This window comes from Bos indicus x Bos taurus, chromosome 21 (genome assembly GCF_003369695.1).
Source record: "Bos indicus x Bos taurus breed Angus x Brahman F1 hybrid chromosome 21, Bos_hybrid_MaternalHap_v2.0, whole genome shotgun sequence".
Taxonomy (NCBI): domain Eukaryota; kingdom Metazoa; phylum Chordata; class Mammalia; order Artiodactyla; family Bovidae; genus Bos; species Bos indicus x Bos taurus.
The window spans coordinates 58,665,099-58,692,973 of NC_040096.1; the positions used below are offsets into that span (position 1 = coordinate 58,665,099).

General features: G+C 50.1%; 1 protein-coding gene across 6 annotated transcripts; it reads left to right on the top strand.

The window, feature by feature from the left end:
* Window positions 1–27,778, top strand: LOC113879650 (spore coat protein SP65-like). 6 transcript variants are annotated; one of them, XM_027521275.1, is made up of 14 exons: window positions 1–122; window positions 950–1,117; window positions 2,584–2,712; window positions 5,275–5,403; window positions 7,966–8,094; window positions 10,657–10,785; window positions 13,348–13,476; window positions 16,039–16,167; window positions 18,730–18,858; window positions 21,421–21,549; window positions 24,119–24,247; window positions 26,068–26,097; window positions 26,890–27,051; window positions 27,537–27,778. In XM_027521275.1, exons 2-14 carry the CDS (start codon window positions 994–996, stop codon window positions 27,617–27,619), a joined length of 1,560 nt encoding a protein of 519 aa, XP_027377076.1. In that variant the 5' UTR covers window positions 1–122; window positions 950–993; the 3' UTR covers window positions 27,620–27,778. The 6 variants fall into 6 exon arrangements, with proteins under 6 accessions (XP_027377076.1, XP_027377070.1, XP_027377072.1 ...); XM_027521269.1 differs by having other exon boundaries at window positions 15–122; window positions 965–1,117; XM_027521270.1 differs by having other exon boundaries at window positions 16–122; window positions 968–1,117.
* The last annotated feature ends 97 nt before the right edge of the window (window positions 27,779–27,875 follow it).

Below are 27,875 nucleotides of genomic sequence, written 5' to 3' on the forward strand. Positions count from 1 at the left end.
CTCTGTTATCTCCAAAGCTGCTGTAAACGTCCTGCTTCAGATCTTCCCTGAACTCAGCCAAGCTCGAGATCAGGTCCAGGTCCTGGTTCTGGTCCACGTCTTCAGAAAGTCTGCTCTGCTGGGTAAGGCAGGGAGGGGTGGGCAGGGGCTGCTCCTTCCTGCGGCCCCCACCCTCAGGGAGCTGGTGGGCCTGGTGACTGTAGGGGAGACCCCTGTGGATCCACTGGGGAATCTCATCTGGGCGGCTGCAGTCAGAGAAGCTGGGTCTCCAGAGGGAAGGGACTTAAACCTCTACCTGTCCCTGGGCTCTTGGACTCTGGGAGCAGTGAGCCTCATCCGTGCCCGAGTGACCCTCAAGGCTTGAGGCTGGGTGGGGGTGAGATGGGCAGGCGAAGAGACAAGCAATAGGAGGAAGCAAATCAGAGCCACTCCAAGCCCATGCTTTGGAAGCCCCGAGACCTGTATCAGTTCCCGTGTACTTTGCCAAGCAAAGCTGTGTGACCTTGGATGAGTCACTTACCCTCTCTGTGCCAGGGTTTTCTCATCATAAAATGGGGATGATAATTTCCTTCTTCTCGTTGAGTTAGTAAGGAGAGGGCATGAGAACAAGAGCTTGACCAACTTGACCCGTGGCATATGCCTTAAAAATGTGATTGTTTCTGATTTCCTAATTCTGGCACCTTTTAAATGACTCCATGGAGGTTTAAGGGCGTTCTAGAAACGTGAGTTTTGGGAGGAGGGAAGCAGACCACCTCAGGAAGTAAAATCTCCTTCCACCTCCCCCATCTGCCTTCCCCTCACTCTGTCACCCCAACACCATATCTTTGGGCCCTTCCCAAGCCCGCATTCTCCACAAGCTCAGAGCAGCCTCTCTCCCCGCTGGAGCCCCTTGAGATTTTCCAGGGCAGTGGACATGTCCCCAGTTCTGGTGTCACTATCCCCCATCCAGGTTCCACTCTTTCAGCAGGTTTGGTGCTGGTCAGTTTTGGTGCCATGGAATTCACCAAGGCTGTCCGCTTAGCCTCTAACCTGGCTTCCAAGATACTGTCTGCAGGGAGCCTGGCCAAAGTGGGCGGGGCGGCCTCCAGCAGCGTCTTGGCAAGACTTTCTTCGCTGGGTGAGTGTTCCTGCTAGGGACTGGTAGGGGGCCCGGTGTCGGGTCGCCAGGGAGCACACAGGGTCCTGCTCTAGGAGCCTGGGGCGGGGAGAGTGGCATCACCCTCAGCCCGTCTCCATCCCCTGTCCTTCCCCTTGGGCATCTGCCCTGGCTTTCTCTCTGAGAAGGGCCAGAGGGAGGCAGGACTCTAACATGCGGGACATGGGGGAGGTGGGGTGGTGGTACCGGCGATCTGGATCCCTTGCCTCTCCCATCTAGACTAAGGGACCCTGTGGCTGGGACCCATTCTCAGGCTCTCATTTCCCCAGGGATACACCCCTAGAATTTAACTCCTTTATATTTTACCTCAGTGACCAGCCAGCTTTTTGTAAGTTTGTCCTGCTAGGTTTCAAATCCAGAGCATTGATTTGAACAGAATTCTTCAATTCAGGTCCATTTCCTTCTTGCAAGCCCCATCTTTGGGTTTATTAGTCTCGCTTTTTATCTTGCCTTTTGTCTGCAATTCCCCCTCCCCAAGTCAACCTTTCTAATATGTTGAACGTGCGTCTGCTTTTCTTTTTTTGAATTTTATTTATTTATTTTTGCTCTTTCATCTAACTTATACCATAGTGTTTCTAAATAGTTTAAATTATTTTTTATATGATATTATACATGTTTTAATGCCATTCTCCCAAATCATCTCCCCTCTCCCTCTCCCACAGAGTCCAAAAGACTGTTCTATACACCTGTGTCTCTTTTGCTGTCTCACATACAGGGTTGTCGTTACCATCTTTCTAAATTCCATATATATGCGTTAGTATACTGTATTGGTGTTTTTCTTTCTGGCTTACTTCACTCTGTATAATAGGCTCCAGTTTCATCCACCTCATTAGAACTGATTCAAATGTATTCTTCTTAATGGCTGAGTAATACTCCATTGTGTATATGTACCACAGCTTTCTTATCCATTCATCTGCTGATGGACATCTAGGTTGCTTCCATGTCCTGGCTATTATAAACAGTGCTGCGATGAACATTGGGGTACACGTGTCTCTTTCAATTCTGGTTTCCTCGGTGTGTATGCCCAGCAGTGGGATTGCTGGGTCGTATGGCAGTTCTATTTCCAGTGTTTTTCATCTACATTTTTGCAAAATAGGTGTTGCTTTTTGTTTGCACGCTTTTTAATTTACGCATAGAAGAGTGTGTGGAATATCTCATTTTATCGCTATCCCCCCAACCCCACCCCGAGAACTTTGCTTTTGAGCCCATCAGGTCGATAGGTGAGCCTGTGCCCCTTGCTTCCAGCTGCTACACGAAGTGCTCCCATGCGCACCCACCATCACCCACCTTTCTGTGCCCTGGGGTGGACCCCCGGGATCGCTCCCCTTCTGCCAATGCAAATAGTACAAGATGGAAGTGGCAGTGGGACAGGGCGGCCTGACCTCTGACCTCTGACTCCTGTGCATTCACCCTCTGTTCTTTCTCAGGGCTCACTCTGCCATCCAGCACTGCCCTGGCGGGGGCCACGTCTACCCTGGGATCCTTGGTGGGGACGCTGAAAGGCTCCTTCCTGCTCGGATCCCCCGCTGCGGCCCTGAGCACTTTGCCAGTAGGAGGTAACTAGCCCTGAGTGATACATACCCCTCCTTGGACTCCCACTCAGCACGGGAGTGGGACAAGAAAGTTAGGACCTTGGCCACAGCTGGTAATCCTTCCTTTTGATCAGAAATAAGAGGACTCCTCAGCGTATGAGAAGCAATTCATAAGATGAAATAATCAAAACTACTACTTTTTATCAAATGCTGTGATATTCTAAGGTTAGCACTTGGCATTTGGCAATTCATTTAATTCTCATAACAACCCCAGAGGATGATGATATGGCCTCTTATTTACAAATGAAGGAACCATTGTCCAAGGGCCCTGGGCTGGGAGGTGGGGTGGATGGCTGCATCCGAGCTTGGGACAGGAAATAGAATAGAAATGTAGAGGCCTAGGCCTGGGAGGAAGCCTCGGGGCAGAGGAGGTTCTGAAAAGCCCAGAAGGGCCAGGCCCCTCTCCCCGAGGGTATCCACTGGGTGAGCCCAGCAGACTGGCCATAAGAGACACAGCACCCTCTCCTCTGGACTGTCTGTGCTTCGGGGCCCAGGCACGCCACGCTTGTCGTCCTCTCTCCTCCCTAACAGTAACACTGAGCTTCAAACACTCTAATGGGCTCTCGATCCTTGAGTCTCCAGTTCCATACCCCAGCCAGGTGGCTCACTGGTCACTTTGTTGTTGTTTAATCGCTCAGTCATGTCCGACTCTTTTGCAACCCCATGGCCTGGGGCCCACCAAGCTCCTCTGTCCGTGGGATTTTCCAGGCAAGAATATGGAAGTAGGTTGCCATTTCCTTCTCCAAAGTATCTGCCCAACCCAGGGACCAAACCCACATCTCCTGCATTGGCAGGCAGATGGCTTACCACTGAGCCACCAGGGAAGCTCTACTGGTCACTTAGGGTTTGATTTTCATACCTTCTTTACTTGCTTAACTGCCACCCCAAAGCTCTCTTCTTGGGAGGTTGGCTGAGCTCACTCCTGCACACCTTGCTGTTTTTAGAACTCCTGGTCCCCACTGGCCCCAAAGATTGCAGTCTTGGCTTCTATGGCTGCCACAGGCTAGGACCTCTGCCAGGGAGTTCCAGGAACTCTGTTTCAGGGAACCATGGTCCCGTGCTGTGAATGGCTCCAGCCACAGGAAAGCAAGGATGGTTCTGATTGGGAGAGTCTGGGGCAGCCTTCCAGAGGAGGAGGCAACAGGTGTGGCCTTGAAGAATCAGGAGCATTCAAGGCGTTCCAGCACTGTTCTCAAGTAGCACTCAAGCATCCTTCTCTCTGAGAAGGGCCAGAGGGAGGCAGGACTCTAACATGCGGGACATGGGGGAGGTGGGGTGGTGGTACCGGCGATCTGGATCCCTTGCCTCTCCCATCTAGACTAAGGGACCCTGTGGCTGGGACCCATTCTCAGGCTCTCATTTCCCCAGGGATACACCCCTAGAATTTAACTCCTTTATATTTTACCTCAGTGACCAGCCAGCTTTTTGTAAGTTTGTCCTGCTAGGTTTCAAATCCAGAGCATTGATTTGAACAGAATTCTTCAATTCAGGTCCATTTCCTTCTTGCAAGCCCCATCTTTGGTTTTATTAGTCTCGCTTTTTATCTTGCCTTTTGTCTGCAATTCCCCCTCCCCAAGTCAACCTTTCTAATATGTTGAACGTGCGTCTGCTTTTCTTTTTTTGAATTTTATTTATTTATTTTTGCTCTTTCATCTAACTTATACCATAGTGTTTCTAAATAGTTTAAATTATTTTTTATATGATATTATACATGTTTTAATGCCATTCTCCCAAATCATCTCCCCTCTCCCTCTCCCACAGAGTCCAAAAGACTGTTCTATACACCTGTGTCTCTTTTGCTGTCTCACATACAGGGTTGTCGTTACCATCTTTCTAAATTCCATATATATGCGTTAGTATACTGTATTGGTGTTTTTCTTTCTGGCTTACTTCACTCTGTATAATAGGCTCCAGTTTCATCCACCTCATTAGAACTGATTCAAATGTATTCTTTTTAATGGCTGAGTAATACTCCATTGTGTATATGTACCACAGCTTTCTTATCCATTCATCTGCTGATGGACATCTAGGTTGCTTCCATGTCCTGGCTATTATAAACAGTGCTGCGATGAACATTGGGGTACACGTGTCTCTTTCAATTCTGGTTTCCTCGGTGTGTATGCCCAGCAGTGGGATTGCTGGGTCGTATGGCAGTTCTATTTCCAGTGTTTTTCATCTACATTTTTGCAAAATAGGTGTTGCTTTTTGTTTGCACGTGTTTTAATTTACGCATAGAAGAGTGTGTGGAATATCTCATTTTATCGCTATCCCCCCAACCCCACCCCGAGAACTTTGCTTTTGAGCCCATCGGGTCGATAGGTGAGCCTGTGCCCCTTGCTTCCAGCTGCTACACGAAGTGCTCCCATGCGCACCCGCCATCACCCACCTTTCTGTGCCCTGGGGTGGACCCCCGGGATCGCTCCCCCTCTGCCAATGCAAATAGTTCAAGACGGAAGTGGCAGTGGGACAGGGCGGCCTGACCTCTGACCTCTGACTCCTGTGCATTCACCCTCTGTTCTTTCTCAGGGCTCACTCTGCCATCCAGCACTGCCCTGGCGGGGGCCGCGTCTACCCTGGGATCCTTGGTGGGGACGCTGAAAGGCTCCTTCCTGCTCGGATCCCCCGCTGCGGCCCTGAGCACTTTGCCAGTAGGAGGTAACTAGCCCTGAGTGATACATACCCCTCCTTGGACTCCCACTCAGCACGGGAGTGGGACAAGAAAGTTAGGACCTTGGCCACAGCTGGTAATCCTTCCTTTTGATCAGAAATAAGAGGACTCCTCAGCGTATGAGAAGCAATTCATAAGATGAAATAATCAAAACTACTACTTTTTATCAAATGCTGTGATATTCTAAGGTTAGCACTTGGCATTTGGCAATTCATTTAATTCTCATAACAACCCCAGAGGATGATGATATGGCCTCTTATTTACAAATGAAGGAACCATTGTCCAAGGGCCCTGGGCTGGGAGGTGGGGTGGATGGCTGCATCCGAGCTTGGGACAGGAAATAGAATAGAAATGTAGGGGCCTAGGCCTGGGAGGAAGCCTCGGGGCAGAGGAGGTTCTGAAAAGCCCAGAAGGGCCAGGCCCCTCTCCCCGAGGGTATCCACTGGGTGAGCCCAGCAGACAGGCCATAAGAGACACAGCACCCTCTCCTCTGGACTGTCTGTGCTTCGGGGCCCAGGCACGCCACGCTTGTCGTCCTCTCTCCTCCCTAACAGTAACACTGAGCTTCAAACACTCTAATGGGCTCTCGATCCTTGAGTCTCCAGTTCCATACCCCAGCCAGGTGGCTCACTGGTCACTTTGTTGTTGTTTAATCGCTCAGTCATGTCCGACTCTTTTGCAACCCCATGGCCTGGGGCCCACCAAGCTCCTCTGTCCATGGGATTTTCCAGGCAAGAATATGGAAGTGGGTTGCCATTTCCTTCTCCAAAGTATCTGCCCAACCCAGGGACCAAACCCACATCTCCTGCATTGGCAGGCAGATGGCTTACCACTGAGCCACCAGGGAAGCTCTACTGGTCACTTAGGGTTTGATTTTCATACCTTCTTTACTTGCTTAACTGCCACCCCAAAGCTCTCTTCTTGGGAGGTTGGCTGAGCTCACTCCTGCGCACCTTGCTGTTTTTAGAACTCCTGGTCCCCACTGGCCCCAAAGATTGCAGTCTTGGCTTCTATGGCTGCCACAGGCTAGGACCTCTGCCAGGGAGTTCCAGGAACTCTGTTTCAGGGAACCGTGGTCCCGTGCTGTGAATGGCTCCAGCCACAGGAAAGCAAGGATGGTTCTGATTGGGAGAGTCTGGGGCAGCCTTCCAGAGGAGGAGGCAACAGGTGTGGCCTTGAAGAATCAGGAGCATTCAAGGCGTTCCAGCACTGTTCTCAAGTAGCACTCAAGCATCCTTCTCTCTGAGAAGGGCCAGAGGGAGGCAGGACTCTAACATGCGGGACATGGGGGAGGTGGGGTGGTGGTACCGGCGATCTGGATCCCTTGCCTCTCCCATCTAGACTAAGGGACCCTGTGGCTGGGACCCATTCTCAGGCTCTCATTTCCCCAGGGATACACCCCTAGAATTTAACTCCTTTATATTTTACCTCAGTGACCAGCCAGCTTTTTGTAAGTTTGTCCTGCTAGGTTTCAAATCCAGAGCATTGATTTGAACAGAATTCTTCAATTCAGGTCCATTTCCTTCTTGCAAGCCCCATCTTTGGTTTTATTAGTCTCGCTTTTTATCTTGCCTTTTGTCTGCAATTCCCCCTCCCCAAGTCAACCTTTCTAATATGTTGAACGTGCGTCTGCTTTTCTTTTTTTAAATTTTATTTATTTATTTTTGCTCTTTCATCTAACTTATACCATAGTGTTTCTAAATAGTTTAAATTATTTTTTATATGATATTATACATGTTTTAATGCCATTCTCCCAAATCATCTCCCCTCTCCCTCTCCCACAGAGTCCAAAAGACTGTTCTATACACCTGTGTCTCTTTTGCTGTCTCACATACAGGGTTGTCGTTACCATCTTTCTAAATTCCATATATATGCGTTAGTATACTGTATTGGTGTTTTTCTTTCTGGCTTACTTCACTCTGTATAATAGGCTCCAGTTTCATCCACCTCATTAGAACTGATTCAAATGTATTCTTTTTAATGGCTGAGTAATACTCCATTGTGTATATGTACCACAGCTTTCTTATCCATTCATCTGCTGATGGACATCTAGGTTGCTTCCATGTCCTGGCTATTATAAACAGTGCTGCGATGAACATTGGGGTACACGTGTCTCTTTCAATTCTGGTTTCCTCGGTGTGTATGCCCAGCAGTGGGATTGCTGGGTCGTATGGCAGTTCTATTTCCAGTGTTTTTCATCTACATTTTTGCAAAATAGGTGTTGCTTTTTGTTTGCACGCGTTTTAATTTACGCATAGAAGAGTGTGTGGAATATCTCATTTTATCGCTATCCCCCCAACCCCACCCCGAGAACTTTGCTTTTGAGCCCATCGGGTCGATAGGTGAGCCTGTGCCCCTTGCTTCCAGCTGCTACACGAAGTGCTCCCATGCGCACCCGCCATCACCCACCTTTCTGTGCCCTGGGGTGGACCCCCGGGATCGCTCCCCCTCTGCCAATGCAAATAGTTCAAGACGGAAGTGGCAGTGGGACAGGGCGGCCTGACCTCTGACCTCTGACTCCTGTGCATTCACCCTCTGTTCTTTCTCAGGGCTCACTCTGCCATCCAGCACTGCCCTGGCGGGGGCCGCGTCTACCCTGGGATCCTTGGTGGGGACGCTGAAAGGCTCCTTCCTGCTCGGATCCCCCGCTGCGGCCCTGAGCACTTTGCCAGTAGGAGGTAACTAGCCCTGAGTGATACATACCCCTCCTTGGACTCCCACTCAGCACGGGAGTGGGACAAGAAAGTTAGGACCTTGGCCACAGCTGGTAATCCTTCCTTTTGATCAGAAATAAGAGGACTCCTCAGCGTATGAGAAGCAATTCATAAGATGAAATAATCAAAACTACTACTTTTTATCAAATGCTGTGATATTCTAAGGTTAGCACTTGGCATTTGGCAATTCATTTAATTCTCATAACAACCCCAGAGGATGATGATATGGCCTCTTATTTACAAATGAAGGAACCATTGTCCAAGGGCCCTGGGCTGGGAGGTGGGGTGGATGGCTGCATCCGAGCTTGGGACAGGAAATAGAATAGAAATGTAGGGGCCTAGGCCTGGGAGGAAGCCTCGGGGCAGAGGAGGTTCTGAAAAGCCCAGAAGGGCCAGGCCCCTCTCCCCGAGGGTATCCACTGGGTGAGCCCAGCAGACAGGCCATAAGAGACACAGCACCCTCTCCTCTGGACTGTCTGTGCTTCGGGGCCCAGGCACGCCACGCTTGTCGTCCTCTCTCCTCCCTAACAGTAACACTGAGCTTCAAACACTCTAATGGGCTCTCGATCCTTGAGTCTCCAGTTCCATACCCCAGCCAGGTGGCTCACTGGTCACTTTGTTGTTGTTTAATCGCTCAGTCATGTCCGACTCTTTTGCAACCCCATGGCCTGGGGCCCACCAAGCTCCTCTGTCCATGGGATTTTCCAGGCAAGAATATGGAAGTGGGTTGCCATTTCCTTCTCCAAAGTATCTGCCCAACCCAGGGACCAAACCCACATCTCCTGCATTGGCAGGCAGATGGCTTACCACTGAGCCACCAGGGAAGCTCTACTGGTCACTTAGGGTTTGATTTTCATACCTTCTTTACTTGCTTAACTGCCACCCCAAAGCTCTCTTCTTGGGAGGTTGGCTGAGCTCACTCCTGCGCACCTTGCTGTTTTTAGAACTCCTGGTCCCCACTGGCCCCAAAGATTGCAGTCTTGGCTTCTATGGCTGCCACAGGCTAGGACCTCTGCCAGGGAGTTCCAGGAACTCTGTTTCAGGGAACCGTGGTCCCGTGCTGTGAATGGCTCCAGCCACAGGAAAGCAAGGATGGTTCTGATTGGGAGAGTCTGGGGCAGCCTTCCAGAGGAGGAGGCAACAGGTGTGGCCTTGAAGAATCAGGAGCATTCAAGGCGTTCCAGCACTGTTCTCAAGTAGCACTCAAGCATCCTTCTCTCTGAGAAGGGCCAGAGGGAGGCAGGACTCTAACATGCGGGACATGGGGGAGGTGGGGTGGTGGTACCGGCGATCTGGATCCCTTGCCTCTCCCATCTAGACTAAGGGACCCTGTGGCTGGGACCCATTCTCAGGCTCTCATTTCCCCAGGGATACACCCCTAGAATTTAACTCCTTTATATTTTACCTCAGTGACCAGCCAGCTTTTTGTAAGTTTGTCCTGCTAGGTTTCAAATCCAGAGCATTGATTTGAACAGAATTCTTCAATTCAGGTCCATTTCCTTCTTGCAAGCCCCATCTTTGGTTTTATTAGTCTCGCTTTTTATCTTGCCTTTTGTCTGCAATTCCCCCTCCCCAAGTCAACCTTTCTAATATGTTGAACGTGCGTCTGCTTTTCTTTTTTTAAATTTTATTTATTTATTTTTGCTCTTTCATCTAACTTATACCATAGTGTTTCTAAATAGTTTAAATTATTTTTTATATGATATTATACATGTTTTAATGCCATTCTCCCAAATCATCTCCCCTCTCCCTCTCCCACAGAGTCCAAAAGACTGTTCTATACACCTGTGTCTCTTTTGCTGTCTCACATACAGGGTTGTCGTTACCATCTTTCTAAATTCCATATATATGCGTTAGTATACTGTATTGGTGTTTTTCTTTCTGGCTTACTTCACTCTGTATAATAGGCTCCAGTTTCATCCACCTCATTAGAACTGATTCAAATGTATTCTTTTTAATGGCTGAGTAATACTCCATTGTGTATATGTACCACAGCTTTCTTATCCATTCATCTGCTGATGGACATCTAGGTTGCTTCCATGTCCTGGCTATTATAAACAGTGCTGCGATGAACATTGGGGTACACGTGTCTCTTTCAATTCTGGTTTCCTCGGTGTGTATGCCCAGCAGTGGGATTGCTGGGTCGTATGGCAGTTCTATTTCCAGTGTTTTTCATCTACATTTTTGCAAAATAGGTGTTGCTTTTTGTTTGCACGCGTTTTAATTTACGCATAGAAGAGTGTGTGGAATATCTCATTTTATCGCTATCCCCCCAACCCCACCCCGAGAACTTTGCTTTTGAGCCCATCGGGTCGATAGGTGAGCCTGTGCCCCTTGCTTCCAGCTGCTACACGAAGTGCTCCCATGCGCACCCGCCATCACCCACCTTTCTGTGCCCTGGGGTGGACCCCCGGGATCGCTCCCCCTCTGCCAATGCAAATAGTTCAAGACGGAAGTGGCAGTGGGACAGGGCGGCCTGACCTCTGACCTCTGACTCCTGTGCATTCACCCTCTGTTCTTTCTCAGGGCTCACTCTGCCATCCAGCACTGCCCTGGCGGGGGCCGCGTCTACCCTGGGATCCTTGGTGGGGACGCTGAAAGGCTCCTTCCTGCTCGGATCCCCCGCTGCGGCCCTGAGCACTTTGCCAGTAGGAGGTAACTAGCCCTGAGTGATACATACCCCTCCTTGGACTCCCACTCAGCACGGGAGTGGGACAAGAAAGTTAGGACCTTGGCCACAGCTGGTAATCCTTCCTTTTGATCAGAAATAAGAGGACTCCTCAGCGTATGAGAAGCAATTCATAAGATGAAATAATCAAAACTACTACTTTTTATCAAATGCTGTGATATTCTAAGGTTAGCACTTGGCATTTGGCAATTCATTTAATTCTCATAACAACCCCAGAGGATGATGATATGGCCTCTTATTTACAAATGAAGGAACCATTGTCCAAGGGCCCTGGGCTGGGAGGTGGGGTGGATGGCTGCATCCGAGCTTGGGACAGGAAATAGAATAGAAATGTAGGGGCCTAGGCCTGGGAGGAAGCCTCGGGGCAGAGGAGGTTCTGAAAAGCCCAGAAGGGCCAGGCCCCTCTCCCCGAGGGTATCCACTGGGTGAGCCCAGCAGACAGGCCATAAGAGACACAGCACCCTCTCCTCTGGACTGTCTGTGCTTCGGGGCCCAGGCACGCCACGCTTGTCGTCCTCTCTCCTCCCTAACAGTAACACTGAGCTTCAAACACTCTAATGGGCTCTCGATCCTTGAGTCTCCAGTTCCATACCCCAGCCAGGTGGCTCACTGGTCACTTTGTTGTTGTTTAATCGCTCAGTCATGTCCGACTCTTTTGCAACCCCATGGCCTGGGGCCCACCAAGCTCCTCTGTCCATGGGATTTTCCAGGCAAGAATATGGAAGTGGGTTGCCATTTCCTTCTCCAAAGTATCTGCCCAACCCAGGGACCAAACCCACATCTCCTGCATTGGCAGGCAGATGGCTTACCACTGAGCCACCAGGGAAGCTCTACTGGTCACTTAGGGTTTGATTTTCATACCTTCTTTACTTGCTTAACTGCCACCCCAAAGCTCTCTTCTTGGGAGGTTGGCTGAGCTCACTCCTGCGCACCTTGCTGTTTTTAGAACTCCTGGTCCCCACTGGCCCCAAAGATTGCAGTCTTGGCTTCTATGGCTGCCACAGGCTAGGACCTCTGCCAGGGAGTTCCAGGAACTCTGTTTCAGGGAACCGTGGTCCCGTGCTGTGAATGGCTCCAGCCACAGGAAAGCAAGGATGGTTCTGATTGGGAGAGTCTGGGGCAGCCTTCCAGAGGAGGAGGCAACAGGTGTGGCCTTGAAGAATCAGGAGCATTCAAGGCGTTCCAGCACTGTTCTCAAGTAGCACTCAAGCATCCTTCTCTCTGAGAAGGGCCAGAGGGAGGCAGGACTCTAACATGCGGGACATGGGGGAGGTGGGGTGGTGGTACCGGCGATCTGGATCCCTTGCCTCTCCCATCTAGACTAAGGGACCCTGTGGCTGGGACCCATTCTCAGGCTCTCATTTCCCCAGGGATACACCCCTAGAATTTAACTCCTTTATATTTTACCTCAGTGACCAGCCAGCTTTTTGTAAGTTTGTCCTGCTAGGTTTCAAATCCAGAGCATTGATTTGAACAGAATTCTTCAATTCAGGTCCATTTCCTTCTTGCAAGCCCCATCTTTGGTTTTATTAGTCTCGCTTTTTATCTTGCCTTTTGTCTGCAATTCCCCCTCCCCAAGTCAACCTTTCTAATATGTTGAACGTGCGTCTGCTTTTCTTTTTTTAAATTTTATTTATTTATTTTTGCTCTTTCATCTAACTTATACCATAGTGTTTCTAAATAGTTTAAATTATTTTTTATATGATATTATACATGTTTTAATGCCATTCTCCCAGATCATCTCCCCTCTCCCTCTCCCACAGAGTCCAAAAGACTGTTCTATACACCTGTGTCTCTTTTGCTGTCTCACATACAGGGTTGTCGTTACCATCTTTCTAAATTCCATATATATGCGTTAGTATACTGTATTGGTGTTTTTCTTTCTGGCTTACTTCACTCTGTATAATAGGCTCCAGTTTCATCCACCTCATTAGAACTGATTCAAATGTATTCTTTTTAATGGCTGAGTAATACTCCATTGTGTATATGTACCACAGCTTTCTTATCCATTCATCTGCTGATGGACATCTAGGTTGCTTCCATGTCCTGGCTATTATAAACAGTGCTGCGATGAACATTGGGGTACACGTGTCTCTTTCAATTCTGGTTTCCTCGGTGTGTATGCCCAGCAGTGGGATTGCTGGGTCGTATGGCAGTTCTATTTCCAGTGTTTTTCATCTACATTTTTGCAAAATAGGTGTTGCTTTTTGTTTGCACGCGTTTTAATTTACGCATAGAAGAGTGTGTGGAATATCTCATTTTATCGCTATCCCCCCAACCCCACCCCGAGAACTTTGCTTTTGAGCCCATCGGGTCGATAGGTGAGCCTGTGCCCCTTGCTTCCAGCTGCTACACGAAGTGCTCCCATGCGCACCCGCCATCACCCACCTTTCTGTGCCCTGGGGTGGACCCCCGGGATCGCTCCCCCTCTGCCAATGCAAATAGTTCAAGACGGAAGTGGCAGTGGGACAGGGCGGCCTGACCTCTGACCTCTGACTCCTGTGCATTCACCCTCTGTTCTTTCTCAGGGCTCACTCTGCCATCCAGCACTGCCCTGGCGGGGGCCGCGTCTACCCTGGGATCCTTGGTGGGGACGCTGAAAGGCTCCTTCCTGCTCGGATCCCCCGCTGCGGCCCTGAGCACTTTGCCAGTAGGAGGTAACTAGCCCTGAGTGATACATACCCCTCCTTGGACTCCCACTCAGCACGGGAGTGGGACAAGAAAGTTAGGACCTTGGCCACAGCTGGTAATCCTTCCTTTTGATCAGAAATAAGAGGACTCCTCAGCGTATGAGAAGCAATTCATAAGATGAAATAATCAAAACTACTACTTTTTATCAAATGCTGTGATATTCTAAGGTTAGCACTTGGCATTTGGCAATTCATTTAATTCTCATAACAACCCCAGAGGATGATGATATGGCCTCTTATTTACAAATGAAGGAACCATTGTCCAAGGGCCCTGGGCTGGGAGGTGGGGTGGATGGCTGCATCCGAGCTTGGGACAGGAAATAGAATAGAAATGTAGGGGCCTAGGCCTGGGAGGAAGCCTCGGGGCAGAGGAGGTTCTGAAAAGCCCAGAAGGGCCAGGCCCCTCTCCCCGAGGGTATCCACTGGGTGAGCCCAGCAGACAGGCCATAAGAGACACAGCAGCCTCTCCTCTGGACTGTCTGTGCTTCGGGGCCCAGGCACGCCACGCTTGTCGTCCTCTCTCCTCCCTAACAGTAACACTGAGCTTCAAACACTCTAATGGGCTCTCGATCCTTGAGTCTCCAGTTCCATACCCCAGCCAGGTGGCTCACTGGTCACTTTGTTGTTGTTTAATCGCTCAGTCATGTCCGACTCTTTTGCAACCCCATGGCCTGGGGCCCACCAAGCTCCTCTGTCCATGGGATTTTCCAGGCAAGAATATGGAAGTGGGTTGCCATTTCCTTCTCCAAAGTATCTGCCCAACCCAGGGACCAAACCCACATCTCCTGCATTGGCAGGCAGATGGCTTACCACTGAGCCACCAGGGAAGCTCTACTGGTCACTTAGGGTTTGATTTTCATACCTTCTTTACTTGCTTAACTGCCACCCCAAAGCTCTCTTCTTGGGAGGTTGGCTGAGCTCACTCCTGCACACCTTGCTGTTTTTAGAACTCCTGGTCCCCACTGGCCCCAAAGATTGCAGTCTTGGCTTCTATGGCTGCCACAGGCTAGGACCTCTGCCAGGGAGTTCCAGGAACTCTGTTTCAGGGAACCGTGGTCCCGTGCTGTGAATGGCTCCAGCCACAGGAAAGCAAGGATGGTTCTGATTGGGAGAGTCTGGGGCAGCCTTCCAGAGGAGGAGGCAACAGGTGTGGCCTTGAAGAATCAGGAGCATTCAAGGCGTTCCAGCACTGTTCTCAAGTAGCACTCAAGCATCCTTCTCTCTGAGAAGGGCCAGAGGGAGGCAGGACTCTAACATGCGGGACATGGGGGAGGTGGGGTGGTGGTACCGGCGATCTGGATCCCTTGCCTCTCCCATCTAGACTAAGGGACCCTGTGGCTGGGACCCATTCTCAGGCTCTCATTTCCCCAGGGATACACCCCTAGAATTTAACTCCTTTATATTTTACCTCAGTGACCAGCCAGCTTTTTGTAAGTTTGTCCTGCTAGGTTTCAAATCCAGAGCATTGATTTGAACAGAATTCTTCAATTCAGGTCCATTTCCTTCTTGCAAGCCCCATCTTTGGTTTTATTAGTCTCGCTTTTTATCTTGCCTTTTGTCTGCAATTCCCCCTCCCCAAGTCAACCTTTCTAATATGTTGAACGTGCGTCTGCTTTTCTTTTTTTAAATTTTATTTATTTATTTTTGCTCTTTCATCTAACTTATACCATAGTGTTTCTAAATAGTTTAAATTATTTTTTATATGATATTATACATGTTTTAATGCCATTCTCCCAGATCATCTCCCCTCTCCCTCTCCCACAGAGTCCAAAAGACTGTTCTATACACCTGTGTCTCTTTTGCTGTCTCACATACAGGGTTGTCGTTACCATCTTTCTAAATTCCATATATATGCGTTAGTATACTGTATTGGTGTTTTTCTTTCTGGCTTACTTCACTCTGTATAATAGGCTCCAGTTTCATCCACCTCATTAGAACTGATTCAAATGTATTCTTTTTAATGGCTGAGTAATACTCCATTGTGTATATGTACCACAGCTTTCTTATCCATTCATCTGCTGATGGACATCTAGGTTGCTTCCATGTCCTGGCTATTATAAACAGTGCTGCGATGAACATTGGGGTACACGTGTCTCTTTCAATTCTGGTTTCCTCGGTGTGTATGCCCAGCAGTGGGATTGCTGGGTCGTATGGCAGTTCTATTTCCAGTGTTTTTCATCTACATTTTTGCAAAATAGGTGTTGCTTTTTGTTTGCACGCGTTTTAATTTACGCATAGAAGAGTGTGTGGAATATCTCATTTTATCGCTATCCCCCCAACCCCACCCCGAGAACTTTGCTTTTGAGCCCATCGGGTCGATAGGTGAGCCTGTGCCCCTTGCTTCCAGCTGCTACACGAAGTGCTCCCATGCGCACCCGCCATCACCCACCTTTCTGTGCCCTGGGGTGGACCCCCGGGATCGCTCCCCCTCTGCCAATGCAAATAGTTCAAGACGGAAGTGGCAGTGGGACAGGGCGGCCTGACCTCTGACCTCTGACTCCTGTGCATTCACCCTCTGTTCTTTCTCAGGGCTCACTCTGCCATCCAGCACTGCCCTGGCGGGGGCCGCGTCTACCCTGGGATCCTTGGTGGGGACGCTGAAAGGCTCCTTCCTGCTCGGATCCCCCGCTGCGGCCCTGAGCACTTTGCCAGTAGGAGGTAACTAGCCCTGAGTGATACATACCCCTCCTTGGACTCCCACTCAGCACGGGAGTGGGACAAGAAAGTTAGGACCTTGGCCACAGCTGGTAATCCTTCCTTTTGATCAGAAATAAGAGGACTCCTCAGCGTATGAGAAGCAATTCATAAGATGAAATAATCAAAACTACTACTTTTTATCAAATGCTGTGATATTCTAAGGTTAGCACTTGGCATTTGGCAATTCATTTAATTCTCATAACAACCCCAGAGGATGATGATATGGCCTCTTATTTACAAATGAAGGAACCATTGTCCAAGGGCCCTGGGCTGGGAGGTGGGGTGGATGGCTGCATCCGAGCTTGGGACAGGAAATAGAATAGAAATGTAGGGGCCTAGGCCTGGGAGGAAGCCTCGGGGCAGAGGAGGTTCTGAAAAGCCCAGAAGGGCCAGGCCCCTCTCCCCGAGGGTATCCACTGGGTGAGCCCAGCAGACAGGCCATAAGAGACACAGCAGCCTCTCCTCTGGACTGTCTGTGCTTCGGGGCCCAGGCACGCCATGCTTGTCGTCCTCTCTCCTCCCTAACAGTAACACTGAGCTTCAAACACTCTAATGGGCTCTCGATCCTTGAGTCTCCAGTTCCATACCCCAGCCAGGTGGCTCACTGGTCACTTTGTTGTTGTTTAATCGCTCAGTCATGTCCGACTCTTTTGCAACCCCATGGCCTGGGGCCCACCAAGCTCCTCTGTCCATGGGATTTTCCAGGCAAGAATATGGAAGTGGGTTGCCATTTCCTTCTCCAAAGTATCTGCCCAACCCAGGGACCAAACCCACATCTCCTGCATTGGCAGGCAGATGGCTTACCACTGAGCCACCAGGGAAGCTCTACTGGTCACTTAGGGTTTGATTTTCATACCTTCTTTACTTGCTTAACTGCCACCCCAAAGCTCTCTTCTTGGGAGGTTGGCTGAGCTCACTCCTGCACACCTTGCTGTTTTTAGAACTCCTGGTCCCCACTGGCCCCAAAGATTGCAGTCTTGGCTTCTATGGCTGCCACAGGCTAGGACCTCTGCCAGGGAGTTCCAGGAACTCTGTTTCAGGGAACCGTGGTCCCGTGCTGTGAATGGCTCCAGCCACAGGAAAGCAAGGATGGTTCTGATTGGGAGAGTCTGGGGCAGCCTTCCAGAGGAGGAGGCAACAGGTGTGGCCTTGAAGAATCAGGAGCATTCAAGGCGTTCCAGCACTGTTCTCAAGTAGCACTCAAGCATCCTTCTCTCTGAGAAGGGCCAGAGGGAGGCAGGACTCTAACATGCGGGACATGGGGGAGGTGGGGTGGTGGTACCGGCGATCTGGATCCCTTGCCTCTCCCATCTAGACTAAGGGACCCTGTGGCTGGGACCCATTCTCAGGCTCTCATTTCCCCAGGGATACACCCCTAGAATTTAACTCCTTTATATTTTACCTCAGTGACCAGCCAGCTTTTTGTAAGTTTGTCCTGCTAGGTTTCAAATCCAGAGCATTGATTTGAACAGAATTCTTCAATTCAGGTCCATTTCCTTCTTGCAAGCCCCATCTTTGGTTTTATTAGTCTCGCTTTTTATCTTGCCTTTTGTCTGCAATTCCCCCTCCCCAAGTCAACCTTTCTAATATGTTGAACGTGCGTCTGCTTTTCTTTTTTTAAATTTTATTTATTTATTTTTGCTCTTTCATCTAACTTATACCATAGTGTTTCTAAATAGTTTAAATTATTTTTTATATGATATTATACATGTTTTAATGCCATTCTCCCAGATCATCTCCCCTCTCCCTCTCCCACAGAGTCCAAAAGACTGTTCTATACACCTGTGTCTCTTTTGCTGTCTCACATACAGGGTTGTCGTTACCATCTTTCTAAATTCCATATATATGCGTTAGTATACTGTATTGGTGTTTTTCTTTCTGGCTTACTTCACTCTGTATAATAGGCTCCAGTTTCATCCACCTCATTAGAACTGATTCAAATGTATTCTTTTTAATGGCTGAGTAATACTCCATTGTGTATATGTACCACAGCTTTCTTATCCATTCATCTGCTGATGGACATCTAGGTTGCTTCCATGTCCTGGCTATTATAAACAGTGCTGCGATGAACATTGGGGTACACGTGTCTCTTTCAATTCTGGTTTCCTCGGTGTGTATGCCCAGCAGTGGGATTGCTGGGTCGTATGGCAGTTCTATTTCCAGTGTTTTTCATCTACATTTTTGCAAAATAGGTGTTGCTTTTTGTTTGCACGCGTTTTAATTTACGCATAGAAGAGTGTGTGGAATATCTCATTTTATCGCTATCCCCCCAACCCCACCCCGAGAACTTTGCTTTTGAGCCCATCGGGTCGATAGGTGAGCCTGTGCCCCTTGCTTCCAGCTGCTACACGAAGTGCTCCCATGCGCACCCACCATCACCCACCTTTCTGTGCCCTGGGGTGGACCCCCGGGATCGCTCCCCCTCTGCCAATGCAAATAGTTCAAGACGGAAGTGGCAGTGGGACAGGGCGGCCTGACCTCTGACCTCTGACTCCTGTGCATTCACCCTCTGTTCTTTCTCAGGGCTCACTCTGCCATCCAGCACTGCCCTGGCGGGGGCCGCGTCTACCCTGGGATCCTTGGTGGGGACGCTGAAAGGCTCCTTCCTGCTCGGATCCCCCGCTGCGGCCCTGAGCACTTTGCCAGTAGGAGGTAACTAGCCCTGAGTGATACATACCCCTCCTTGGACTCCCACTCAGCACGGGAGTGGGACAAGAAAGTTAGGACCTTGGCCACAGCTGGTAATCCTTCCTTTTGATCAGAAATAAGAGGACTCCTCAGCGTATGAGAAGCAATTCATAAGATGAAATAATCAAAACTACTACTTTTTATCAAATGCTGTGATATTCTAAGGTTAGCACTTGGCATTTGGCAATTCATTTAATTCTCATAACAACCCCAGAGGATGATGATATGGCCTCTTATTTACAAATGAAGGAACCATTGTCCAAGGGCCCTGGGCTGGGAGGTGGGGTGGAAGGCTGCATCCGAGCTTGGGACAGGAAATAGAATAGAAATGTAGGGGCCTAGGCCTGGGAGGAAGCCTCGGGGCAGAGGAGGTTCTGAAAAGCCCAGAAGGGCCAGGCCCCTCTCCCCGAGGGTATCCACTGGGTGAGCCCAGCAGACAGGCCATAAGAGACACAGCAGCCTCTCCTCTGGACTGTCTGTGCTTCGGGGCCCAGGCACGCCACGCTTGTCGTCCTCTCTCCTCCCTAACAGTAACACTGAGCTTCAAACACTCTAATGGGCTCTCGATCCTTGAGTCTCCAGTTCCATACCCCAGCCAGGTGGCTCACTGGTCACTTTGTTGTTGTTTAATCGCTCAGTCATGTCCGACTCTTTTGCAACCCCATGGCCTGGGGCCCACCAAGCTCCTCTGTCCATGGGATTTTCCAGGCAAGAATATGGAAGTGGGTTGCCATTTCCTTCTCCAAAGTATCTGCCCAACCCAGGGACCAAACCCACATCTCCTGCATTGGCAGGCAGATGGCTTACCACTGAGCCACCAGGGAAGCTCTACTGGTCACTTAGGGTTTGATTTTCATACCTTCTTTACTTGCTTAACTGTCACCCCAAAGCTCTCTTCTTGGGAGGTTGGCTGAGCTCACTCCTGCACACCTTGCTGTTTTTAGAACTCCTGGTCCCCACTGGCCCCAAAGATTGCAGTCTTGGCTTCTATGGCTGCCACAGGCTAGGACCTCTGCCAGGGAGTTCCAGGAACTCTGTTTCAGGGAACCGTGGTCCCGTGCTGTGAATGGCTCCAGCCACAGGAAAGCAAGGATGGTTCTGATTGGGAGAGTCTGGGGCAGCCTTCCAGAGGAGGAGGCAACAGGTGTGGCCTTGAAGAATCAGGAGCATTCAAGGCGTTCCAGCACTGTTCTCAAGTAGCACTCAAGCATCCTTCTCTCTGAGAAGGGCCAGAGGGAGGCAGGACTCTAACATGCGGGACATGGGGGAGGTGGGGTGGTGGTACCGGCGATCTGGATCCCTTGCCTCTCCCATCTAGACTAAGGGACCCTGTGGCTGGGACCCATTCTCAGGCTCTCATTTCCCCAGGGACACACCCCTAGAATTTAACTCCTTTATATTTTACCTCAGTGACCAGCCAGCTTTTTGTAAGTTTGTCCTGCTAGGTTTCAAATCCAGAGCATTGATTTGAACAGAATTCTTCAATTCAGGTCCATTTCCTTCTTGCAAGCCCCATCTTTGGTTTTATTAGTCTCGCTTTTTATCTTGCCTTTTGTCTGCAATTCCCCCTCCCCAAGTCAACCTTTCTAATATGTTGAACGTGCGTCTGCTTTTCTTTTTTTAAATTTTATTTATTTATTTTTGCTCTTTCATCTAACTTATACCATAGTGTTTCTAAATAGTTTAAATTATTTTTTATATGATATTATACATGTTTTAATGCCATTCTCCCAGATCATCTCCCCTCTCCCTCTCCCACAGAGTCCAAAAGACTGTTCTATACACCTGTGTCTCTTTTGCTGTCTCACATACAGGGTTGTCGTTACCATCTTTCTAAATTCCATATATATGCGTTAGTATACTGTATTGGTGTTTTTCTTTCTGGCTTACTTCACTCTGTATAATAGGCTCCAGTTTCATCCACCTCATTAGAACTGATTCAAATGTATTCTTTTTAATGGCTGAGTAATACTCCATTGTGTATATGTACCACAGCTTTCTTATCCATTCATCTGCTGATGGACATCTAGGTTGCTTCCATGTCCTGGCTATTATAAACAGTGCTGCGATGAACATTGGGGTACACGTGTCTCTTTCAATTCTGGTTTCCTCGGTGTGTATGCCCAGCAGTGGGATTGCTGGGTCGTATGGCAGTTCTATTTCCAGTGTTTTTCATCTACATTTTTGCAAAATAGGTGTTGCTTTTTGTTTGCACGTGTTTTAATTTACGCATAGAAGAGTGTGTGGAATATCTCATTTTATCGCTATCCCCCCAACCCCACCCCGAGAACTTTGCTTTTGAGCCCATCGGGTCGATAGGTGAGCCTGTGCCCCTTGCTTCCAGCTGCTACACGAAGTGCTCCCATGCGCACCCGCCATCACCCACCTTTCTGTGCCCTGGGGTGGACCCCCGGGATCGCTCCCCCTCTGCCAATGCAAATAGTTCAAGACGGAAGTGGCAGTGGGACAGGGCGGCCTGACCTCTGACCTCTGACTCCTGTGCATTCACCCTCTGTTCTTTCTCAGGGCTCACTCTGCCATCCAGCACTGCCCTGGCGGGGGCCACGTCTACCCTGGGATCCTTGGTGGGGACGCTGAAAGGCTCCTTCCTGCTCGGATCCCCCGCTGCGGCCCTGAGCACTTTGCCAGTAGGAGGTAACTAGCCCTGAGTGATACATACCCCTCCTTGGACTCCCACTCAGCACGGGAGTGGGACAAGAAAGTTAGGACCTTGGCCACAGCTGGTAATCCTTCCTTTTGATCAGAAATAAGAGGACTCCTCAGCGTATGAGAAGCAATTCATAAGATGAAATAATCAAAACTACTACTTTTTATCAAATGCTGTGATATTCTAAGGTTAGCACTTGGCATTTGGCAATTCATTTAATTCTCATAACAACCCCAGAGGATGATGATATGGCCTCTTATTTACAAATGAAGGAACCATTGTCCAAGGGCCCTGGGCTGGGAGGTGGGGTGGATGGCTGCATCCGAGCTTGGGACAGGAAATAGAATAGAAATGTAGGGGCCTAGGCCTGGGAGGAAGCCTCGGGGCAGAGGAGGTTCTGAAAAGCCCAGAAGGGCCAGGCCCCTCTCCCCGAGGGTATGCACTGGGTGAGCCCAGCAGACAGGCCATAAGAGACACAGCACCCTCTCCTCTGGACTGTCTGTGCTTCGGGGCCCAGGCACGCCACGCTTGTCGTCCTCTCTCCTCCCTAACAGTAACACTGAGCTTCAAACACTCTAATGGGCTCTCGATCCTTGAGTCTCCAGTTCCATACCCCAGCCAGGTGGCTCACTGGTCACTTTGTTGTTGTTTAATCGCTCAGTCATGTTCGACTCTTTTGCAACCCCATGGCCTGGGGCCCACCAAGCTCCTCTGTCCATGGGATTTTCCAGGCAAGAATATGGAAGTGGGTTGCCATTTCCTTCTCCAAAGTATCTGCCCAACCCAGGGACCAAACCCACATCTCCTGCATTGGCAGGCAGATGGCTTACCACTGAGCTACCAGGGAAGCTCTACTGGTCACTTAGGGTTTGATTTTCATACCTTCTTTACTTGCTTAACTGCCACCCCAAAGCTCTCTTCTTGGGAGGTTGGCTGAGCTCACTCCTGCGCACCTTGCTGTTTTTAGAACTCCTGGTCCCCACTGGCCCCAAAGATTGCAGTCTTGGCTTCTATGGCTGCCACAGGCTAGGACCTCTGCCAGGGAGTTCCAGGAACTCTGTTTCAGGGAACCGTGGTCCCGTGCTGTGAATGGCTCCAGCCACAGGAAAGCAAGGATGGTTCTGATTGGGAGAGTCTGGGGCAGCCTTCCAGAGGAGGAGGCAACAGGTGTGGCCTTGAAGAATCAGGAGCATTCAAGGCGTTCCAGCACTGTTCTCAAGTAGCACTCAAGCATCCTTCTCTCTGAGAAGGGCCAGAGGGAGGCAGGACTCTAACATGCGGGACATGGGGGAGGTGGGGTGGTGGTACCGGCGATCTGGATCCCTTGCCTCTCCCATCTAGACTAAGGGACCCTGTGGCTGGGACCCATTCTCAGGCTCTCATTTCCCCAGGGATACACCCCTAGAATTTAACTCCTTTATATTTTACCTCAGTGACCAGCCAGCTTTTTGTAAGTTTGTCCTGCTAGGTTTCAAATCCAGAGCATTGATTTGAACAGAATTCTTCAATTCAGGTCCATTTCCTTCTTGCAAGCCCCATCTTTGGTTTTATTAGTCTCGCTTTTTATCTTGCCTTTTGTCTGCAATTCCCCCTCCCCAAGTCAACCTTTCTAATATGTTGAACGTGCGTCTGCTTTTCTTTTTTTAAATTTTATTTATTTATTTTTGCTCTTTCATCTAACTTATACCATAGTGTTTCTAAATAGTTTAAATTATTTTTTATATGATATTATACATGTTTTAATGCCATTCTCCCAGATCATCTCCCCTCTCCCTCTCCCACAGAGTCCAAAAGACTGTTCTATACACCTGTGTCTCTTTTGCTGTCTCACATACAGGGTTGTCGTTACCATCTTTCTAAATTCCATATATATGCGTTAGTATACTGTATTGGTGTTTTTCTTTCTGGCTTACTTCACTCTGTATAATAGGCTCCAGTTTCATCCACCTCATTAGAACTGATTCAAATGTATTCTTTTTAATGGCTGAGTAATACTCCATTGTGTATATGTACCACAGCTTTCTTATCCATTCATCTGCTGATGGACATCTAGGTTGCTTCCATGTCCTGGCTATTATAAACAGTGCTGCGATGAACATTGGGGTACACGTGTCTCTTTCAATTCTGGTTTCCTCGGTGTGTATGCCCAGCAGTGGGATTGCTGGGTCGTATGGCAGTTCTATTTCCAGTGTTTTTCATCTACATTTTTGCAAAATAGGTGTTGCTTTTTGTTTGCACGCGTTTTAATTTACGCATAGAAGAGTGTGTGGAATATCTCATTTTATCGCTATCCCCCCAACCCCACCCCGAGAACTTTGCTTTTGAGCCCATCGGGTCGATAGGTGAGCCTGTGCCCCTTGCTTCCAGCTGCTACACGAAGTGCTCCCATGCGCACCCGCCATCACCCACCTTTCTGTGCCCTGGGGTGGACCCCCGGGATCGCTCCCCCTCTGCCAATGCAAATAGTTCAAGACGGAAGTGGCAGTGGGACAGGGCGGCCTGACCTCTGACCTCTGACCTCTGACTCCTGTGCATTCACCCTCTGTTCTTTCTCAGGGCTCACTCTGCCATCCAGCACTGCCCTGGCGGGGGCCACGTCTACCCTGGGATCCTTGGTGGGGACGCTGAAAGGCTCCTTCCTGCTCGGATCCCCCGCTGCGGCCCTGAGCACTTTGCCAGTAGGAGGTAACTAGCCCTGAGTGATACATACCCCTCCTTGGACTCCCACTCAGCACGGGAGTGGGACAAGAAAGTTAGGACCTTGGCCACAGCTGGTAATCCTTCCTTTTGATCAGAAATAAGAGGACTCCTCAGCGTATGAGAAGCAATTCATAAGATGAAATAATCAAAACTACTACTTTTTATCAAATGCTGTGATATTCTAAGGTTAGCACTTGGCATTTGGCAATTCATTTAATTCTCATAACAACCCCAGAGGATGATGATATGGCCTCTTATTTACAAATGAAGGAACCATTGTCCAAGGGCCCTGGGCTGGGAGGTGGGGTGGATGGCTGCATCCGAGCTTGGGACAGGAAATAGAATAGAAATGTAGGGGCCTAGGCCTGGGAGGAAGCCTCGGGGCAGAGGAGGTTCTGAAAAGCCCAGAAGGGCCAGGCCCCTCTCCCCGAGGGTATCCACTGGGTGAGCCCAGCAGACAGGCCATAAGAGACACAGCAGCCTCTCCTCTGGACTGTCTGTGCTTCGGGGCCCAGGCACGCCACGCTTGTCGTCCTCTCTCCTCCCTAACAGTAACACTGAGCTTCAAACACTCTAATGGGCTCTCGATCCTTGAGTCTCCAGTTCCATACCCCAGCCAGGTGGCTCACTGGTCACTTTGTTGTTGTTTAATCGCTCAGTCATGTCCGACTCTTTTGCAACCCCATGGCCTGGGGCCCACCAAGCTCCTCTGTCCATGGGATTTTCCAGGCAAGAATATGGAAGTGGGTTGCCATTTCCTTCTCCAAAGTATCTGCCCAACCCAGGGACCAAACCCACATCTCCTGCATTGGCAGGCAGATGGCTTACCACTGAGCCACCAGGGAAGCTCTACTGGTCACTTAGGGTTTGATTTTCATACCTTCTTTACTTGCTTAACTGCCACCCCAAAGCTCTCTTCTTGGGAGGTTGGCTGAGCTCACTCCTGCACACCTTGCTGTTTTTAGAACTCCTGGTCCCCACTGGCCCCAAAGATTGCAGTCTTGGCTTCTATGGCTGCCACAGGCTAGGACCTCTGCCAGGGAGTTCCAGGAACTCTGTTTCAGGGAACCGTGGTCCCGTGCTGTGAATGGCTCCAGCCACAGGAAAGCAAGGATGGTTCTGATTGGGAGAGTCTGGGGCAGCCTTCCAGAGGAGGAGGCAACAGGTGTGGCCTTGAAGAATCAGGAGCATTCAAGGCGTTCCAGCACTGTTCTCAAGTAGCACTCAAGCATTCAACAGTGTTTGCCCAGATTTCAGTTAAGTCCTGCAAACTGAAACATGTCTCTCTATGTGAGGATTTACTGCTGTCTGAAGAGCTTTCTCTGGATGATTGGAGAAGGTCATATAATACCTCTGACTTCCACACTCAAAGATTTCCCTGGTGGCTTAGTTGGTAAAGAATCTGCTTGCAGTGCAGGAGAACTGGGTTCAATCCCTGGGTCAGAAAATTCCATAGAGAAGGGAATGGCTACCCACTTTGGTATTCTTGCCTGGAGATTTCCATGGACAGAGGAGCCTGGCAGGCTACAGTCCATGGGGTTGCAAAGAGTCGGACACAACTGAGTGACTAACATTTTCACTCCACATTCATAAAATACTGACCCTCTTTCAGATGAACTAACATCAGGGCCCAGAGAGCCGCTTCTTAGGAAATCCCACTTCTCTGGGTGAAGCAGGCAGGTTCCTTCCTTCCTGTGTCTCCCAGGCTGGGGCAGCCCCCTCCGAGTAGGTGGACTGTGGGCTCAGGGAGTGGAGGGGTGGTGGCCAGTGTAGGTCAACTCACAGAATGTTCTTTTGGTTTCCAGCCAAGGCTGCTGCAGCTGTGGTGGGCGGAGGTGAGTCTCTGCCAGGCCAGGCTTGCCCTTGTGTGTCCCCAGGCCCTGGTACTGGCCTTGTACCTGCCCCAGCCTGCCCCAGGCCTCCTGTCCATGGTAGGGGAGGAGGCCCTGGAATGAGAATGAGGAGTTTCCATGGAAACTCGTGTGGAGGCAGCCCCCGGGGCCCAGGTTTCTTGCAGACCCTTTACCGTGTGACCTTGGATGTGGCTTTGAAATCCTCTGCGCTCAGCTTTCCTCGTGAAAGACATGCCAAGCCTGCTCTTTCAGGGTTACCGTGAGGACTACGCAGGATGACACATGTGCACAGTTTGGACACACGAGACGCACTGAGAAGCCCAATGGCTCTGGCTTCCAAGGGCTCTGCAACTATGCCATGGAGGCCCAGAGTTGGGACTCAAGTGGGGCTCAGAATGTGTTCCTTGCTTTATGCTGGGCCCTCGGTAAAATTTGCTTAAAGATTTCCTCAGCAAAGACAGGAAGCTTGCAAATGTCCCCCTCCCCCTCCCCAGTTCCGGCATCTTACTAAGGCAGAAACTGAGCCCTTTCCCGAGGAAGGTCCTGCTGAGAGCCAGCACCATGCTCCCGGCGACCCCACAGCCCTTCCCTCTGCTTTCCCCATCAGCTGGGGCTTCCCTGGACTCCTGACTGCTGACCACGCCTCCTGGAGTCTCTCCCAAGCTCAGACTTAACGTTCTCCAGACCTCCCAAAGCCCCCCAGGCTTGATGTCATGTGTATGTTTGGAGGGGGATATCCATCACCCCCTCATCCTAGCTCCTCTCCCTGTTCAGCTTCCACCGTGGCGGCTGTGCCCATGGTGCTTAGCGCGGTGGGCTTCACCAGTGCAGGAATCACTGCCTCCTCCTTGGCGGCCAAGATGATGTCAATATCTGCCATCGCCAATGGGGGTGGAGTTGCCGCCGGCAGCCTGGTGGCCACGCTCCAGTCCGTGGGTAAGTGTCCCCCGCATGGCTTGCTCGTAGAGCTGAGGGAGAAGGACAGGAACCTCGGAGCCTCAGTGCCTCTGGCCCTGACCTCAGCCCCAGTAAGCCCCAGTCTGCCTGTCCCTTAGTATTGCCTCCGTGGTCCCTCTCTCTCTCTGGGTTTCTCTGAAGCAGATATAGGAAGGAGGGAAGATGCTCTGGCCTGCAGCTGTTCTGGGATCAGGCTGACTCCGCCCAAAGCAGATTTTCTGGGTTAGCTGGAGCATCTCTGTCCCACCTGGGGTTCAGCTTTCTTCCCTGGAGTGGGAGGCAGCTCCCAGCTCTTGACTTCATCACCGGAGTTCATGCCTTTGAGTACCTGCCTGCAGCAGCACTCCCGCAAACAGAGATCCTTAGGGGCTGGGGAAAAAGAGGAGGGTTCAGGGTGGGATCTCTGGGCCTGACGCCCCCGAGCCTGCCCACCCCACTCTACTCACCCTCTGCTTCTCCCCCAGGAGCAAGTGGACTCTGCCTGTCATCCAAACTGCTGGTGGGCATCGCTGGGTCCACCCTCGTGTCCAGACTGGTGGGCCTGTAACAGTCCCCTGTCGCTCCCTCGGCAGAGAAGAGGATCAGGTGGGGTCCTGCCCGCCAGCCTGATGCAGTGAGGGACCCAGACCTGGGGTGACAAGTGCCAAACGCTGCACCCCCAGAGGAAAATGAGAAATAAAAACGAGTTGTGGAAACAAAACAAAACGAGTTGTGCCACGCCTCTGGGTCCCTTCCTTCTTGTTGGCCTGAAGTCATTTGGGGGGAAGGCTCACCACTCTTAGAGTGACATGGTGTTGGGGTGC